This window comes from Stegostoma tigrinum, chromosome 3, assembly GCF_030684315.1.
Source record: "Stegostoma tigrinum isolate sSteTig4 chromosome 3, sSteTig4.hap1, whole genome shotgun sequence".
In the NCBI taxonomy this organism is placed as follows: domain Eukaryota; kingdom Metazoa; phylum Chordata; class Chondrichthyes; order Orectolobiformes; family Stegostomatidae; genus Stegostoma; species Stegostoma tigrinum.
Window position 1 is genome coordinate 26,583,100 of NC_081356.1, and position 19,539 is coordinate 26,602,638.

Below are 19,539 nucleotides of genomic sequence, written 5' to 3' on the forward strand. Positions count from 1 at the left end.
CATGTACTACCTGCATACACAGTCTGGCTGTTTGGTATTTGTAGTGCATAAAAAAGGAATTTCCCAAAACATGAAACACAAATATACAAAGTGGCAGTCACATAATGGCATCATTTAATAAAGGAATTGATGGAAAGTTTTGTTTTTATTTATTCATTTGTGGGATGTGAACATTTCTGGCTGGTCAGCATTAAATTGCCCATTCCTACTTGCTCTGGAGAAAGTGGCGGTGAGCTGCTGCAGTCCACCGAATGTGAGTTGACCCACAGTGCCATTAGGGAGGAAATTCCAGCATTTTGATCCAGCCAGTGAAGGAATGGCAATATATTTCCAAGTCAGCATGGTGAGCAACTTGGAGGGGAACTTGTAGGTGGTGGTGTTCCCATACATCTGCTGCCCTTGGCCTTCCAGCTTGGAGTGGTTGTGGGTTTGGAAGGTGTTGAGTATATTTGGTGAATTTCAGCAGTGTATTTTGTAGATGGTACACACTGTTGCTGCTGAGTGTCGGTGGTGGAGGAAGTGCCAAATCAAGCGACTGCTTTGTTCTGGATGGTGTCAAGCTTCGTAAGTATTGTCGGGACTGCTCTCATGGAGGCAAGTAGGGAGTATTCCATCACAGTCCTGACTTGAGCCTCACAGATGGTGGACAGGCTTTGAGAAATCAGGAGGTGAGTAATTTGCTGCAGTATTCCTAGCTTTTGGCCTGCTCTTGTAGTCACCATGTTTAAATGGTGAGTTGAGTTGAGTTTCTGGTCAATTGTAACCCCCATGATGTTGGCAGTGGGCGATTCAATGATGGTTACACCATTGAATGCCAAGGGGTGGTGGTTAGATTATCGCTTATTTATGATGGTCACAGCCTGGCATTTGTGTGGCGCAAATGTTACTTGCCACTTGTCACCTCAAGCCTGATACTGTCCCAATTTTTTTGCATTTGAGCATGGAGTGCTTCATTATTTGACAAGTCGTGAATGACGCTGAACATTACGTAATCATCGGTGAACATCCCCACTTTGACCTTTGACGGGAACGTCATTGATTAAACAGTGAAGATGTTGGGCTGAGAACATGACCCTGAGGAACTCCAGCAGAGACGTCCTGGAGCTGAGATGATTGACCTCAACAGCCGCGACCATCTTCCTACGTGTGAGGTATGACATAAAACCACCGGAGAGTTTGTCCCCAATACCCACTGATTCCAGTTTTGCTAGGGCTCCTTGATACCACACCCAGTTGAATGCCAAGGCTGTCAAGGGCTGTTATTCTCATCTCACCTCTAGAATTCACCTTTTTTCTCCATGTTTGAACTAAAGCTGTAAGGAGGTCAGGAGGTGAATGGCCCTGGCAGAACCCAAACTGTGCGTCACTGAGGAGGTGCTGCTTGATAGTGCTGTCAATGACACGTTCCAGCACTTTATTGATGATCAGGTGTAGACTGATGGGACAGTAATTGGCCAGGTTGGAATTGTCCTGCTTTTTATGTACAGGACATACTTGGGCAATTTTTTGGCTAAGGGAGTAGCAAGTCCTGTAGCACAAATCTTCAGTACTATTGCCAGAATGCTGTCAGGGCCTGTGGCCTTTGCAGTATACAGCGTCTCCAACCGTTTCTTGAAATCACGTGGAGTGAATCGAATTGGCTGAATTCTGGTATCTGTAATGCTAGGGACCACTGGAGGAGGCAGAGATGGGTCATCCATTGGCGCCTCTGGCTGAAGGTTGCTGTGAAACCTTTAGCTGGGGTCTTCTCTTATAGAGGATAGGGATACTTGTGGAGCCTCCTCCTTCAGCGAGTTGTTTAATTGTCCACCACTATTCACGACGAGATGTAGCATGACTACAGAGCTTAGATCTGATCCTTGGTTGGGGGATCACTCAGCTCTGTCTATCACTTGTTGCTTATACTGTTTGGTGGCTCACCAGATTGACACGTCATCTTCAGGTATACCTGGTGCTGCTCCTGGCATACCCTCCTACACACTCCAACAAACCAGGGATAGCCAATGGCTTGATGGTAACAGTTGAGTGGAGGATATGCCAGGCCAGGACTGTGCCCAGAGTAAAATTCTGCTGCTGCTGAAGGCCCATTGCACCTCATGGATACGCGGTCTGGAGGTGCTAGATCTGTGTGAAGTCTGATCTATTCAGCGTGGTGTTAGTGCCACACAACACGATGGAGGTTATTCTCGATGAGAAGGCGAGGCTTCGTCTCCACAAAGACTCTGCGGTGGTCAGCCTTACTGATACTGTCACGGACAGATGCAACTGCAGCTGGCAGATTGGTAAGGATGAAATAAAGTACAATTTTTGTTCCCCCCTCTTGTTGGTTGTCTCTCCACCTGCTGCAGGCCCAGTCTAGCAGCCACGTCCTGTAGGACCCAACCAGCTCGATCAGGAAGACTGCTACTTTGTCACTCATGGTGTGGTCACTGAAATCCTCCGTCCACAGTACATTTTGTGCCCTTGCTATCGCCAGTGCTTCCTCCAAGTGCTGTTCAACATGGAGGAGTACTGATTCATCACCAGAGGGAGGATGGTGTGCAGTAGTCAGTAAGAGATTTCCTTGCCCATGTTTAACCTGAAGACATGAGACTTCATGAGATTTAGCGTCAACATTGAGGACTCCCAGAGCTATTCCCTCCTGACTGTATACCACTGAGCTGCCATCTCTGCTAGTCGGTCCTGCTGGAGAGACAGGACATATCCAGGGATGGTGATGGTGATGTCTAGGACATTGTCTGAAAGGTGTGATTTTGTGAATATGACTATGTCAGGAGACATCTCTCACAATTTTGGCACTAGCCCCTAGATGTTAGTGAGGAGGACTTTGCAGGGCTTTTTAGGGCTGTTTCCATTGTTGTGTTTTCTGCCTAGGTCTAAGGCAGGTGATCTGTCCGGTTTCAATTCTTTGAGACTTTGTAGCGAATGGTATAACTGAATGGCTTGCTAGGCCATTTCAGACAGCAAATGTGAGTCAACCGCACTACAGTGCGTCTGGAGTCATGTTTGGGCCAGATCAGGTGAGGATGACAGATTTCCTTCCTGGAAGGGCATCAGTGAACCAGAGGGGTTTTTCCGATAATCAACGATTTCATGGTGATCTTAATTCCAGACTTTCTTACTTGAATCAAATTCTAGCATCTACTGTGGTGGGATTTGAACCCAAATCCCCAGAAGATTAGCAGAGTTTCTGGATTAATAGTCTAGTGATGATACCACTAGGCTATCGCCTACCCTAAGTTTCAAGAAAATTAATCCAGGCAATTTCTTCATTACCACAAAAAAAGTTCACAAAAAGAAGTTTTTGACTCCTCCTTCCAACTTGTTAGTCTTAAAATTTGTTCATGTACCATGAATGTCACTGACTAAGCCAGAATTTATCCCTAAACAGCATTTCCCCCAAACTGCCCTACAGAAGTTGGAAGTGAGCTGCATTCTTGTGCCACTTCAATCCATGTTGTTAGGTACACCCACAACGCTATTGGGAAGAGAATTTCAGGATTTTGATCAGTAACAATGAAGAAACAGTGATATAGTTCCAAGCAAGGATGGTAGGTCACTGGGATGGAACTTGCAATTGGTGGCATTGCTATACATCTGCTGCAGTTGTCCTTCATGTTGTAGAGATTAGAGGTCTGGGGCAAGTTGTTGCAGTGCAACTGATAGATAGTATATACTGCTGCCATTGTGTCACTGGTGAAGGGAGTGAAGGCTGAAGGGTGCCCATCAGCATACTGCTTTTTCCTGGATGTTGTCAATCTTGAGCATTGTAGGAGGTGCAATTACCCAATCACTTTTCGCCCAAACAGCCTTGGTTTATTCTCCAACTTCTTCACCTTCCCAAAGCAAGTACAGTTGGATTTGTATCAGAGCCCTGGCCTGAGCTGCTCAGCTTTGAAAGAAACAAGAGAGACTAACATCACAGGAAAATCGTGAGTTGCTTGGCAGTGCAGCAGCTGCAGTGAGGGACTGTGTTGTCATCCCCTGTAAATCTTGAAAAATGTAAGTTTCTAAAGCAGCACAGGGAAAGAAAGAATTTATGGACAAAGGAAAGTGAATGGACCTGGTCAGCAAGACCAACTTATTTTTACTTTCTATTAGTCTATAATTTAGAGTTTAGTTAATAGGACTGAAGAAAAATATAGAAATTGCAAGGAGTTACTTAAAAAGAAATGATGAGTGAAGAGGGGCATGCAAAAACCACAGGACCTAAAATGAAGGAAAATCCAAAAAGTGCTTTCTATTTTAGGGATGAGATGATAACCAGACAAAGAATAGTGTCTGTTAGAGACCACAAGTGGCCAACTGTGCGCATAGCCCAAATATGGAAGTGAAGTTTTAAATTAATTCTTTGTTGTAAAATCTGATGCAAAGTAAGAAAGAAATAGAAATCAGGGATGACTGTCACTGAGCAAATTAGTATTGAAAGAGAGAGAAAGTACTGGTGGTTTTAGCGGTTTCAAAATTGGACAAATCCCTGGACCCAGATGAGGAATATCCCAGATTGATACGGAAAGCAAGAAGAAATTACAAGGGCCTGGATATTAATTTTCAAACCCTCTCTGGGCACAGGAGAGGTGCCAGAAGACTGGAGGACAATTAATGTGGTACCATCATTCAAAAAGAGTGGTAGAGATAAACAAGGGAACTATACGCCAGTGAGTATACCATCAGTGGTAGTGTAAAGTTTGGAACAAATTCTGCGAAGCAGAATTAACCTCTACTTGGACAGACAAGGATTAATCAATGATAGTCAGCATGGCTTTGTTAGGGAAATGCATGTCTGACAGGTGTGATTGAGTTTTTCCAAGGAGTTAATTAGATGAGTGGATGAGAGTGGTGTAGCAATATAGGGACTCTGGGAAGGCTTTAGACAAGATGTTATGTGGGAGACCGGTCAAGATGGTAAGAGGTAATGTATTCAGGGAAATTTTTATTCAAAGGTGACTTAGTGGCAGGAGGCAGAGGGGTCATGGCCAAAGGCTGTTTTTTGTGACTGGAAGTCAGTAATCAATGATAATACTGCAAAACTCGCTGCTGGGTCCCATATTGCTTTAGGGTATAATAATGATCTGAAAGCAAACACAGGAGGTTTCATCAGTAAGACTACAGATGAAATGAAAATTGCTGGTGTGGTAAATAGTGAAGAAAAAGCCTTAGGCTACAGGATGATATAGACAGGTTGCTCATATTACTGGAACAGTAGCAAATGTTACTTAATCTTGAAAAGCATATGAAATAATCCATTTTGGGAGGATTACATGGCAGTATGTAATGAATTATTAAGACCCTAGGAAGTAGAGGATCAAGGGATCTTGATATGGTTGTCCATAGATCCTTGAAGGCAATTGGACAGGTGGATAAGGTAATTTACAAGGCAAATGGGATACTGGCCTTAAATTAGTTGAGGTACTGAATACAATAGCAAGTAGGTTATGACAGTGCTGTATAAGATGCTAGTTAGATCATAGCTAGAGTATGGTGTGCAGGTCTGGTTTCCATACCATTAGGTAGGATGTGATTGCACTAAAGAGGGTGCAAGAAAAATTCACCAGGATACGGGTGGCACAGTGGTTAGCACTGCAGCCTCACAGCACCAGGGACCCAGGTTCGGGTGACTGTCTGTGTGGAGTTTGCACATTCTCCCCGTGTCTGTGGGGGTTTCCTCTGGGTCCTCCGGTTTCCTCCCACAGTCCGAAGATGTGTAGGCTAGGTGGATCGGCCATACTAAATTACCCATAGTGTTCAGAGGTGTGTGGGTTAGAGGGGAGATGGGTCTGGGTGGGATGCTTCAAGGGGGGGGGGTTGTGGACTTGTTGGGCCAAAGGGCCTGTTTCCACACTGTAGGGAACCTACTCTAATATTGTCTGTGCTGGAGTGTTTCAGCTACGAAAAAGGAACTAGACAGGTGGAGACTGTTTTCCTGAAAAGAGAGAAACTGAGCAGCACCCCAATTGCATTGTACAAAATTGAGGGCATATAGATAAGAAACTTTTCTCCTTAGTGGAAGGGTCAATAACCAGAAGGGCATAGATATAAGGTAACGGGCAGCACATTTAAAGGAGAATGGGTAGCAGGCATTTGGAACACAGTGCCTCAAAAGGTGGTATAAGTAGGAACCACAACATTTAAATATATTTAGGTGAACACTTGAAACATCACAGAACACAAAGCTACAGACCAATTACTGGAAAACGAGACTAAAATGCTTTATGACCACCATGGACATGAAGCCAAAGGGCCTTTTTCTGTGCTATAGAGCTCTATAACTCCGTGATTCCAGGTTATGATGCATTCCAAAGGGAATTGCTACCTAATGCATCCATATAAGGAAGGAGTTGATCTGTGTAGAAATCTTGAAACCAACAAAAATTCTTTACGATTTGTCACATCACTCCATGTAGACTTCTGCATCTTAAATAACTACAGACAGCTGCAAACACTTGTAAAATCTATCAACAGCTGGAAGAAAATTAGCCAGTAGCTAATCTGCAAATAGTTGCTGATCCAATTAAGTAGTGATAGTGAGGGATTAGGTAGTCTTTTCCTCTGCTAAAATTGTGTTCAGCAATTGGAGATTAAGGGCAGTCATTAGCTAGAATTTTGAGTTCCAAAATGGAGCTGCTCTTAGTATGATCTGTCTGCCTTGCCTACTCTGGACAGCGGGTGCTGTGCACTAATACCCTCATAAATATGAAGCCCACAATTTATTTTCCCCAGAACGTGTGCACATAGGCTTTGAATGCCATGCACACATCCAAATCCCTCACAAAATCTCAACTTCGCATGTGCAACAAGGGCGGGGGTGGCGCAACTAGCATATACTAGATATTGTAGAATTTTAATTTCTCTGTTCTCCAACTCTATGTTTTGATTATGTAAATATTTTAAAAGACAAGTTAATAAATCTGTTTTAAAAAATGCTCATCAGTGCCAAGGATTCATAAATAGGAAAACAGAGAGCAAAACTAAGAAATGCCAATCTTACAAATGATTACTTAGGGGTAGTACTTAGATTTCTGAAAGGGGGTCTAGGCCCGAAATGTCAGCCTTCCTGCTCCTCTGATGCTGCTTGGCCTGCTGTGTTCATCCAGCTCTATACCCAATCATTGCTTATGGCTTCTAAATATTTGAAATAAAGCCTAAGTTAGTGAGAATGTCAAGGCCATGAGGATGACAGCATTCACAAAGACGACCCCAGAAAATAGAGAAATCCAAGAGGAAATCCCATACTGTTTGCAATCATGCATGTGTTGAAGATTATTAACACTGTAGTACTAACACTGGTCTGTGTTTTGGTAACTACAGGGTATAAATTTACCAGTAAAAGGTGTGAAGGAAGAGATTAGGAGAACTAAATAATGCAGGGATATCAGGATATTGAAGGGCACTTCAGTAACTGCTATGGATGTAAAATTCATTCTTTAAAAAAAAGGCATAGGATTAATACCCAAACACAACATAAATGTTATTTGGGATCACAAGGTAACTCTTCCAGCTAGACTGCACAGATGAGGTGGACCAAATTGTTTCCTTACTTTTAAATGAGCCACTAACAGTCATTATATATTTATTTTCCACACTTACCAAATTATGGAAGCCAGTATTATATTTCTGTTGTTTGTGAAAGGTTCAATGGGAGGTTCACCTAGAAGTGCAGATGCCAGAATTGCTCCACCAAAGCAGCAAAGCATACCACTGAACCAACATGCAATTGGACTGCGATGTGCTACATCTACTGCTCCTGCAACATGGAATATTGAAACAATTCTTTTTAGGATAAACTTAAATAATAAAGTACAACATTAGTTCAAAGTAGTCTGTTTCAATGACTGATCAATAATTTGTATAATTTTCTATGCCTATCATGGCTAAAGAAAGTGATATATTTGCTGTCATTTTCCTAGCAAAAATTCACCAACATTGGGAGACATTTTAATGTTTGTACAAAGAAATATATCAGCAAATATTGGGGAATTTTGTACAGGCAAAAATGATTAGAATTAACTCCAGGAATACAGGTGCCCTCAAGTTGTAACTTCTTTGGAACAAGAGGTGTCAACACAAAATGATACCTATATAAATGCATGGAAAATTTCAATTTTTGACACTAGCTCAAAAGGTAAAGCTAACCACAGACAGAGGCAGAAGATATCTCCCTTTGCTCTGCCTCAGCAGCGTTCTTGTAACCAACTTCTCATTATAGTTTAAAATAAAACTTAACACAGTAGTGTTTATATTTTATATTTCCTACAATCTACCTTTGAGGTCTCAGTCAGATTAGCAAAATATTCTGGAAAATTATGCACTAAGACATACTTTACCTAGGTCCATTCAACCAAAAGGTAATTTCTGCACAACTATTAAAAAAAAATCCAAATCAAATCTCAGATTAAAAGGCAAATCAATTGCGCTTTTATTACTCTCTATTGTAATGAGAGTTTGCCTAATACTTCAGAAAATAAAATCACTATTATTCAAATGTTAAAACTTGTAAATTCTGTTATTTATTAAATAAATTTATAAAAATATTAATGGACCATTCTATTCTATATAGTGTGGTAGGAAAACATTCCTCAGTATGAGGATAGAGTGATCTTCATGACTTTCTCATGTTCAATTGCCTTCTTCATTTACTATGTCAGGTTCAGAAAGAGTATTGACAGTCTCAATAACCGCACAATTTACACACTCATATTATTAAACAAATGCCCACAAATGCTCTATCATACAGTGCTATACCCTCCAAACTTTCCACTGATGAAAGCTACTATCAATGCCTATATTTTTAGACAACTGTGGATGAAATCTTATACGGGTGTGAATAGCATGGGCTATAATGAGAAATGTGTCAGAAGCAGGTGAGAAGGCCAGCAATGATTTCAGGAACAACTTGCTGCATCTTTTAAATAAGTTCCAGAGGTTGAGATAAGATCCTTGTGAGCCAATTGAGAGTGGTCTTTTAAAAACAGAGGTTATTGCTCACTAACAACCAAATCAACAGCACATCCCACCTTACTAATGTGCAGCTTCCGATCCTAACATCCGCGGCGAGTAAACTAGCTGAGAATTCTCAGCATGGATGTTGAACAGGTGCTTAGCGACTTCATCTCACCGCTGGCCATGGACAGCCTCCAATTTGGTCACCATGCAACAACATTACAGGCACAGTTCATGGGCACAACCACATACACCCGTTGCCCAATGCAAATTGGCATCTGATATTGGTAAGCCTCTCTGGGTTCTCATGGGAACTCTCCAATTCACTTGCACAGAAAGCACAGTGCTGCACTGCAACATGTGCCAGCAACCAGTATTGAAAGGCTTCTGCAAGGATACTTTGTGCACAGGAACATGCACCTCATTCATGGATTGGACCAGGCTGCTTGCTTTCTTCGCAGCTCTGTCACTTAGTTCCCACCCGATTGCTCCCTCCACCCATGCCTTGCCCTGGTATGCCCTGGCAAGCCATAGTTAAGGAGATGTATATTTTGCTATATAGAATGTCAATCGGACTCCTGTACCATGTGCCAGCACCTGACACAGCAAACACACATGTGCAGCAAGCAAGCAGACATGTCTCGAAGTCTTATGAGAGTACTTCTCACCAAAATCTGCAGACACACCAGTCACAGAGTCCCAGCACAGAAAGTCAAATGCGGCTTCCAATCCCAGTCCAGGGGAATGGGCATAGTCAGGTGTCCAGTCAAGTTAACATGGTCAGGGCTCCATGCCTATGCAGTTCAGAGCGTGGGTGACAGTCGGTCTTGATGCTCCACAGTAGCCACTGTGCCAGTGGATGCAGAAGTACATGTAAAATCTATTGTGAATCGGAATAAATACAGCAGTTTAGGCACTTTTCATTTAGAGTCGCTCAGTTAGGTCAATCAAGGGGTGGACCACATTCAACCCATTGGGTCCTTCCAGAGAAATTAGAGTCACAGTCATACAGCACAGAAACAATTCCTTTGGTCAAACTTGCCCATATCAACTGGTGTCGGTGGGCTTGAAATAGATGTTGGTTTTGAGGCAGTCACCAGAGAGGTCCAGGAAAGAGAGAGAGGTATCAGAGATGGTCCAGGTGAACTTAAAGGTTGGGATGAAAGGAGTTAGCAAAGGTCATGAACTGAAGAAGGGTCCTGACCCGAAGCATCAACTTTCCTGCTCCTTTGATGCTGCCTGGCCTGTTGTACTCCTCCAGCTCCACACTGTGTTATCTCTGACTCCAGCATCGGCAGTTCTTACTGTCTCAAAGTTGTTTATAGCATGCTATTGATTTTATCTACCACAAGGCAAATACTGAAAGAAAAAGACTTGCATTTCTACAGATCCTTTGACAACTTCAGTGTATCCCAAGCCACATTACAATCAAAACATTTGAAAACTATTTCACTGGTTAACTTAAAATAGGAATTAAAATATTTATGCTGTGCATAGGAAAGTTTTCTTACAAAAAAAGTGATGGATGATCAGATCTTCTGTTTTAAAAATGGTGGTTGAAGGGACTATATCAGCCAGGACACTGAGACAATGTCCCCAGTAGGATGCATGCTTCACAAGACAGCAAAATTAATGACAGTTCATCAGCCTCCAAGCAGCATGCTTTAAATTCCTGTCATATGGACCTTGCATTTCCTGTAGATCCATCACAGAAAAAGGAAAGAGGAGGATGGAGGAGATTAGTTACATCCCACTGCTTCAGTTTTCAGTTTCAGCCACCTGTTCATTTTCCCTCTCCCACACACTCATCCAGGGATGCTCACCAGGGATCAGAGAACTGGAGAAAGGTGAGAAGGAATGAAAACCCCAGTCACGGAATATAAGGGAGTAGGATGAGTAAGAATTATGCTCAAGATGTGGAAATCTCAGCAGATGAACCTGCAGTCGGAGGCCTAGGACTCTTGTGCCAATCTTCTTCAGCAAATCTAGGGGGAGAAAACAGGGAAATAAGCAGGCCCACTGCCAAAGGAAGGAGACTCAGGAGGTACAAAGTCTATGGGATTCACAGGAATAGCTTCTAGGAAGGGAATCTGAATGTTCTAGGAACCTCGGACACATGGGGCAGAGGTTGAAAATCACTATCCCAAGAGCATTTCTTATGCCTTGTGTCATGCTGGAAATCGAAACTACCAATGGAGGGAAAAAATGGCTGTGACCACATGCAGTTGGTAGGGCAACTGTCTAAACCTAGGAGAGCAGATTCAAGTGAGACCCTCTAGAGGACATGAAAATTACACACAGGCATACTCTCTACACAGGAAACAGAACTGCTGGTGCCCTAATCCCTGGCAATCATAATTCATTAGCTTCATGCATGCTGTACAAGTTCTCGCCCTAAATATCACAGGCCATTTCATTCACACCAACACTTTTGTACACAGAGAACAGGGAATGAATATGGATATTTGTCCATGAGGAACAACGGAGGAAGGGCAACCTAGTGCTCTATATACAACTGGTTCATTCCATTTCCACAGGCTGCAGCAGCCGTTCAAAACAGTCAGATTCATGGTACAACCTACATGGACAAGAGGTCATGTATCATGTGGGCACAGTTACACTCAGGGCTATACAAAGATTTAAACAAATAGATATACTGCAAAACAAGTAAAATTCAGGCAAACATGATACTTTATATATAGAGTTGTACTGTCACCCGTGCCATGAAAGTACCCTCAGAAAGGATTTTTTTTCTCCTTCTCAATATGTCTCAGTGTACTCTCTGGTGCCACAGGTACAGTGGAGTCAGTTGGCCTTGAAAGGGCAACCTCAGTACATGCATACGGTTAGCTCAGACATGGTGTGGGTCTTCTTCAGAAGACAGATTGGAGTGAGGACCAATGGCTGAGGCGATGGAGCACCAATAGGTGAGTGCTTCAAGTAGAGCTTGAGGTTGCTAAACCTGAGTCACCATGGCAGCCAGACAATCGATACTTGAGGAAGTTGGATCCCCATAATGTAGTTGTACTCCTTCAGCCTCTTAATTACGAGGGCCATTGTCTCCCACGCACTTGGCTGCCAATCCTGCTCCTCCACATACATGTGGAAGAAGACCCCAATTCACAAAACCACAGGTCCTTCCTTGACAGGATCTGAGCAGGTGAGTGGTCTCAGCAGTCCTCCAATTGCCAGGTGTGTGGGCTATTTCTTCCTCAACTAACTGCAGAGACGTAGCAGTGAGGTGCTCACCAGCTTATGGTCCAATATATTTTGAAAGGTGCGGAGCAATCAGGTTGTCAGTATCTAAGCTGGAGAGGAGTGCAGGAGGCACTCTTCAATGAGGTACTCTTCATCTAAAAGCCTCAGAACTCAACTTCAGAGGTACCTTCTGTCAGAACAGCCCATTTCCTCTAAGGGATCGTGGGCATCTCTTAAAACTTGCAAGACACAATAGAAAGAAGGTGTGAAGTGGTATGAAGTAAATGATGCTCACAGCGGGCTTAACGTATGAATTTCAGTGAAATGAAGAATGGTACTTACTCAGTTGGTGGGATATAGCTTGCTTGGCATTCCTGCAGGAGCAATCCCAACTGTCTCCAGTGAGGGACAGGATTGTCTCTTCATAGTGGGTGAGTGGCCTGACGCCGGGCACCATGGATCCTGGCCTTTCTGCAGATTACTATAAAGTGGTGATTATCAGGGAATGGAGATTTGTAGGATGAAGCTAGAATCAAGTAAGAGTGTGATAGGGGTTGGGCAGATCGGTAATGAGGTGAGTTTGGAAGATACGGCGGGAGATCACACTAGGCCCTCCTGTGAGAAATCATCGGAGAAACTCACCAAAACTAAAAACTTAGCCAAACAAAACGCTTCAGATTCAGCGAAATAAGACTGCTACATACATTGTACACACTTTTTAAAATATTAACCAAATTGCACATTACTTTCAAAGTTGCCTGTTTTTTGGAAATCTTCAACCTTTGGATTGGCCACTATTTACTCTAGTTCCATCAGGGTAACAGCAATATGTAAACACCTTTAAAAGGCACTGTCAGCCCAATAGTCCTCCCTTTTCCCATGTTTCAGAAAAGCAGCTCCCTATCCCACACACACTTACTACAAAGGAAAAAATTCGTGTCATAATTCTATTAGACATGTATCAAATCACTGCCAAAATATTCTGCACAGTTTTGAACACCTTAAATAAACTTCTATAGCAGCCACAAATACAAAATCTGTTAAACTACCATGAACATTCTTTAGCTACTCTGATATATTTTAAAGTCACAGCAATATCCAAGTTAGTCTTTTCTGGTTAAGCAATTAGAATCTCTGGAAGAGTGACAGTACTGCTCTACAATTGACTGAGTATGGTACTGGGCAAGCAGAGAAAAACCATAAGATACAATAATTAAAAAAAAATGAACAGGGGAAAACTCTCCATGCATTGACTCATAACCAGTACGAAGGAAGATGGTTGTAGTTGCTGGAGGTCAATCACTTCCATACAAAATATTACCCTGAGACTCAGCCTAACCATAATATTAAAGCTGCTTCATAAGATCAAGCGTGCGAATATTCGCTGACGATTCTCAGCCAAAACATTTATGTCCATCTCTACCACAACCTGGACAAAATTCAAGTCTGACTGCTGGCGGCAAGTGACATTTTCCTCCTGAACTGCCAGACAGTGAGAATCTCCAAACAGAATCTAACCATGATAATACTGCCATTGTTAATATCAACAACAAAGAGTTAGCATTGGACCAGCCATGTAAGTACTATGGTGACAAAACCAGGTCAGAGGCTGGAAATTCTGCATAGAATGGCTAATCTCCTGACTCCCCAAAGCCTGTATGCCACCAATACAGTGCTAATCAGGAGTATGACGTACTGCTCTCTACTTGCCTAGATTAGTTGTGCTCCAATGATACTCAAGAATCTCAAACCATCCTGCTTAATAACACCTCATCCATTATCTTCAATATTCTTCCCTCCATCAATGACATACAATGGCAGCAGTGTGCACCATCTACAAGATGCACTGGAACAACTGACCACATCTCATTTGATAACCCTTTCCAAATCCTCGATCTGTATCACCTAAGACAGTACAGGAGACTGATGCAACGGAATAACGCCACTTGCAAGTACACCTCCAAGCCATACCAACCTGACTTGGAACTGTTACTATGTCAAAACTCTGGAACTCCATCCCTAACAGCACTGAGAGTGTAGCTATATCAGAAACACGGTAGTTCAAGAAGGCAACTTACCATCATCTTACAAGGAAATCAGATGCTGGCCTATTTGTGAAAAAAAACCCCTCATGTTTATACTTGCAGAATATGCAAAGTACTTTTGTATTATAATAGAATTAACATTAAACTTGTTACTCTTTAGTTTAATAACTGCTCATCAGTGACTGAAGCTTTACTGTTTTTGCAATTTATGTACCTAGTTGAGAAGAAAGGAGTTCAGATAGCTGCTGTTTCAGGCAATGGTGAGCCTAATAATCATTTGTTAAGCAGCAGAGCGCCATCTATTGGTATCGAGACACTTCCCATTATATTATGGGGCTACTAAATAAAATGACATACAATTGAAAAATTATGAAATTAATAAAACTAAATTAAATTAAAAGTATTCCAGTAATAAATAAGGAGTTAGAACATAGCCAGTATGTAAATCATTTTCCCGATCATTTTCAATTACTCCACTAATTCTAGTTTTTAAAAAATCCTTCAGCATAAAATACTTTATTGTCGATTCTTTTGTCTCTTCTAATTTCATCTTTCATTCTCTATTTCACTTTCAATACTTGATTTAACACAAAATACTCTAACACTTCCTGGTTCAAACTCATTAGCTAATTAGCCATTCTTAAATTGACTGGCTAAGAAAATACAGTGATTTGCCCTGTTCAGACAGATTGCAGATGCTCTGTAGATGGCATCATGCCATTTGGATGTTCCACTAATGGCAAATTGCCACACAAAGCCCTATAGTAAGTCTCTGGGCAATTACAAAACTAGCAGATGGCACAGTTCACACTAAAAATCCAGTCCAATGAATTAAAATACTCCTTCTGCCCACCCATTTCACCCTCATTCCTTACAAAAATTACAAGGACCTTGTGGGAATCTATCTTTAAGATAACTACACATTCAGATGCCACTATTAATTCTGTTCCCTATTAATCAAATCTCTCCCATCGTCACCCTGAAATCTCGTCTCTCTAATCTTGCTCTATCTTTCTTCATTACTTCTCCAAGTTCATTTTATTTGAAACATTTGTTCATTGGCCTCATTCCCAATAAATCGTTAACCACCCTTCATGATCCTCATATGATCTTAGTATTGAAAACATTTGCTTTTCTTCAAGTACTGCTCCCCAAAATTGTCATCATCAATCCTTCTTACACGCTGACACCACAGCCTATACATCCTTGCCACCGATTCCAATTCCCTCTATAGACACACGCTGGCTCAACCAGTTTGAACCCAGATGTCCTGCCAACCCCAAATTCACTGCATCATATAATCCACTTGTTCACTCCTCTATGCCATTGTCCTCAGAGTGTCTGCTGCTGAAATCTTCATCCACTCCTTTGCGACCTCCAGGCTCAGTTATTCTAATAATCTTCCAGCCACATTCAAATTTTTCTCTCTGACTTCAGCTCAACTAAAACTTCTCACCTATCCTATTATAACTCCCACTCACTCAATATTGCCACCTTAAATTGACTCCCACTTCCTCATTGTAGAACTTAAATATCAGTCTTCTTACTCTAAAATCTCCTCCTGCCCTACAACAGTCATGCTCCCAAACTCTCCATTCCTGCATCTCTGGCCGATAGAGTATCCCCTTCTTTTCACATCATTATTGATGATCAAATTTCAATTACTAGACCCTAGTGTGGACAATATTCCTTAAACTCATAGGCCTTTCCTCCTCTCACCTTCTTTAAAAGGGATTCTTCAAAATCCAGAGACAACACAGTATGGAGCTGGAGGAACACAGCAGGCTAGGCATCATTAGAGGAACAGGCAAGTTGATGTTTCGTGTTGGGACCCTTCTTTTTGCTGAAGCAGGGTCCCGACCCAAAACGTCAACTTTCCTGTTCTTCTGATGCTGCCTGGCCTGCAGTGTTCCTCCAGCTCCATACGGTGTTGTCTGACTCCAGCATCTGCAGTTTCTCCTATCGCTTCTTCAAAATCCAACTCTTTGACCAAGTCTTTGGAAGAGCTTCTAACAGTTTCTTTGGATAAGTGTTCACTTTATCATTATGCCCCTTTAAAACATCTCAGGGCCTTGCTTCTAAATTGAAAAAGGTGCTATTATTCTTATATTGGTCTGTAAACATGTTTTTCCAAGGAGCTTAAATTACAGGAGGCAGACTGCTCACCACTCCAACTCCATTGGTTGACAGCTCCATTAAGGCCACAGGGTCTGTAGTGGACAGGCCTACAAAGAAGACAGTATGGATCCTGGAGTGAGGCAGCTCTATGGTTTTATATAAGGGAGGGTTTGGAAAGCTTAAAGAGGGGGATCTTCAGAGTTGGCAAGTGGTAAGGAAGAATATAACAAACGTGTGCACTTTGTGTGTACTTCAGATTTGAAGACATGCTTGGAAATGTTATGTCTGTGCCAAGCCAATTTTGATACGTGAACAATGTTATCAAAGTCAATTAAGCTTCAATTAGTTAGAATTGATGGTCAGACTGCCAATATTGGCAACCTTTCCTCCATAGTCTGGGGGTAAGCTGGGTGAATGGGAAGGTGATGGGCTAACTACCTACTACTTTACATGACGCCCACCAAAAACACACCTTGTCAGGGCAGGTAACATCCAGCCTACGATCCTCCTACAGAACACACTGAAACCATAATTTTGAGAAGAAAGGTGGAGGTGATTCGAGTGGAAAATTAAAACAGTCAAACCAAATTTGTTATTCAGATTAAATAGGAGCTTGCTTGACAGAAGTTGTCAGACGAGACCTTAAATATGTTGATATGCTGGAACTAGCCATGACACATGGTGCAGTTATCATTGAAGATGAATAAAGATGATGCAAAGTTCAGTAATGTAAATCTTGAATTTTAAAAGTCCACAGTTTGTGTTTTAGAAATTTTTAGTTTGGATCATTAAGGAAAGGGTGAGGAAAGTAATATTTCCATAATTCTGAAAAGGATAAATTAGCATAATTGCAAAATCATTTCACTACTTCAACACAAAGATGGGAGGTACAAAGATGAAAGCTCAAACAAGTCTAATAAAATAGAAGAACAATAAAATATACAAAGAGAGAATATGAAAACTTTTCACTGCAGTATAGGGACAACAAAAATAAAACTGAATCACTGTGCTGAGAGACATGAAGATTGTGTGCATTAGGTCCCCAACTCAGGCAACATAATGACTGTACAACAGAATCATGAGACAGTAGACAGGGTTGAAAGAATAAAAAGGGAGCCACTGATGTGGAGCATCAGAGAGTAAGAGGAAAGAGCGCCAGAGAATCTTAAAACTCATGAACATATTGAGGCAGAGAATGAGAAATTAGTTACAGCACGTAAGAAACAATTTGAGACAGTAGCTAGCATAGTCTTGTTGCAACAGTGTTCTTACTCAACATCAAATTAAACAGGCGGTAAACAATCCTTGCTACAGTTACCTTTCTCATTGTAACCAACAGAAGTGACTATTAATTACAAGATGGCTGTGCACCAGAGTCGTAGCCTAGTTAAGAAGGCCAAATCCAAGCACAAAGCATTGGAATCAGCATTTACGTAAACTGTACAGTTGCAGTGATGTGGCAGGGGAGGGGGGGGGGCGCGGTGTATGCTGCATTTTGATGCAAAAAGAGAACACTTCAGTTGTTAAGCATCAGTAACGAACCACACCAGTTTAAAACAGATTTCAAGTATTATAAAACAGAACACACGTCATTACCAATAGTAAGACTTGATAAATATTTCAACACGTAGGCCTGATCACAATCCTTCCGTTCTGCTCTGCTCGTCTCACAACGAACTTTCGTATCTCACTTCTCATAAGTATATATCCTGCACAAACTCTAGATACTATCACAAAAAGCTCCTAACCACCCAAAGCATAATGGACAGTCAATACTGACATTCCATCCTAGAGAAGATACGGTTATTGTTAGTAAACATTTGTTATGTAGGGAAGCTTTTCATAAGTCTTAGCTTCCAGATCATATGCAAATTGAGTAAATTTATCTTACAACAATCGTTGCAGAACTATAACACGCTTCGTGACTTAATGTGCATTTGAGTATAAATTTTTAAAAAGTGAGGTATTATGTTGTAGTTCACTGCGATTAGTGGTGCTCGTTTCCTTCAATAGTTAACATATAATTGAAATATTGAGCTCTTGTGGCACAGTAGTTGTGTCCCTATCTCTAGAACAGGGGGGCTGTGTTCAGAACCCACTTTTTCCAGATGTGTGTAACAACATCTATGAACAGGCTGATTGGAAATATCTGTAATTGTAACTTGGAATAGTGTATATCATAGTCTTTTTGATGACAGAACTTTGATAAAATTTGTAAATCCTGCAATAAAAATTCACTACAAGGCTCTCATTCATGGCAAGGCTGGAAAGCCCGTTACGGGACACTGGTGGAGGCATAACAAGGACTGGAAAGCTCTGAGTGAGACTGCAGCAGTGGAAAGGAAAGTTGGAATCTCTTAAGAAATCTTTACTTTCTCATCTAAGTTAATGTGAATGGCACCATGTATGTACGACAAAGGTGCATGCTTTTCACTGTATGTTTACATTGATTGAATCATTTATTGTCAAGTGTATTCAATCATCAGGCAACAGATTAAACAAGCAGCAGCTTCACTAAATCCACTGGGCTACGAAAAACCAATACCAGATGCTGTTTGAGATCATCTTGCACAGCATCTCACAGAAGTGAGCGATATCCTGAACAAGAGACAGAGTCCCATTCTCAGGGATTTTTGTGGCACCAACATCATTAAAATCTTTACATTTGCTGTGCCTCTGAAGGACAAGCTAGTGTGAACTATCCTGATAAATCACAGGGAACCATACACTTTCCTGTAGAATTTCCTAAGGGCCACATTAGGGGCATTTAAACAGTCCTTGGATAAGCATATGGATAATGATGGGAAAGTGTAGGGGGAGGGGCTTAGATTAGTTCACAGGTCAGCACAACATCGACGGCCGAAGGGCCTGTTCTGCGCTGTATTGTTCTATGTTCTATGTTCTATACATCACCAGAATCCTAAATTAATTCCTGACATCAAAAGTACAAAAAACAAAATATCACAGCATGGGGATAGGCCCTTCAGGCCAAGCCTGTGCTGACACGTAACATCTTTCTAAACTAAAATCCCCTTGCCTGTAAGCAATCCATATCTTTCTATGCCCTGCCTATTCATGTATCTTTAAAGATTCCATGTAAATGTTGCTACCAGAAGCAAATGCTGCTTCTACAACCTCTGGCAATGCATTCCAGGCACTTGCCACCCCCTGTAAAAGAAAACTTGCTTCTCACATATCCATTAAAAAAACTTTCCCATTTTCACATTAACTCTATGTT

At 41.6% G+C, this 19,539-nt stretch overlaps 1 protein-coding gene across 1 annotated transcript in view; it reads right to left on the reverse strand.

Annotated features, from left to right (window-relative positions):
- Positions 1-19,539, reverse strand: part of LOC125450966 (trimeric intracellular cation channel type B-A-like) — a 41,479-nt gene that overhangs the window by 16,780 nt on the left and 5,160 nt on the right. The window contains exon 2 of the mRNA XM_048527480.2: positions 7,588-7,744. Within this exon, the coding sequence (XP_048383437.1) occupies positions 7,588-7,744 (157 nt within the window). The remainder of the gene's footprint in view (positions 1-7,587; positions 7,745-19,539) is intronic.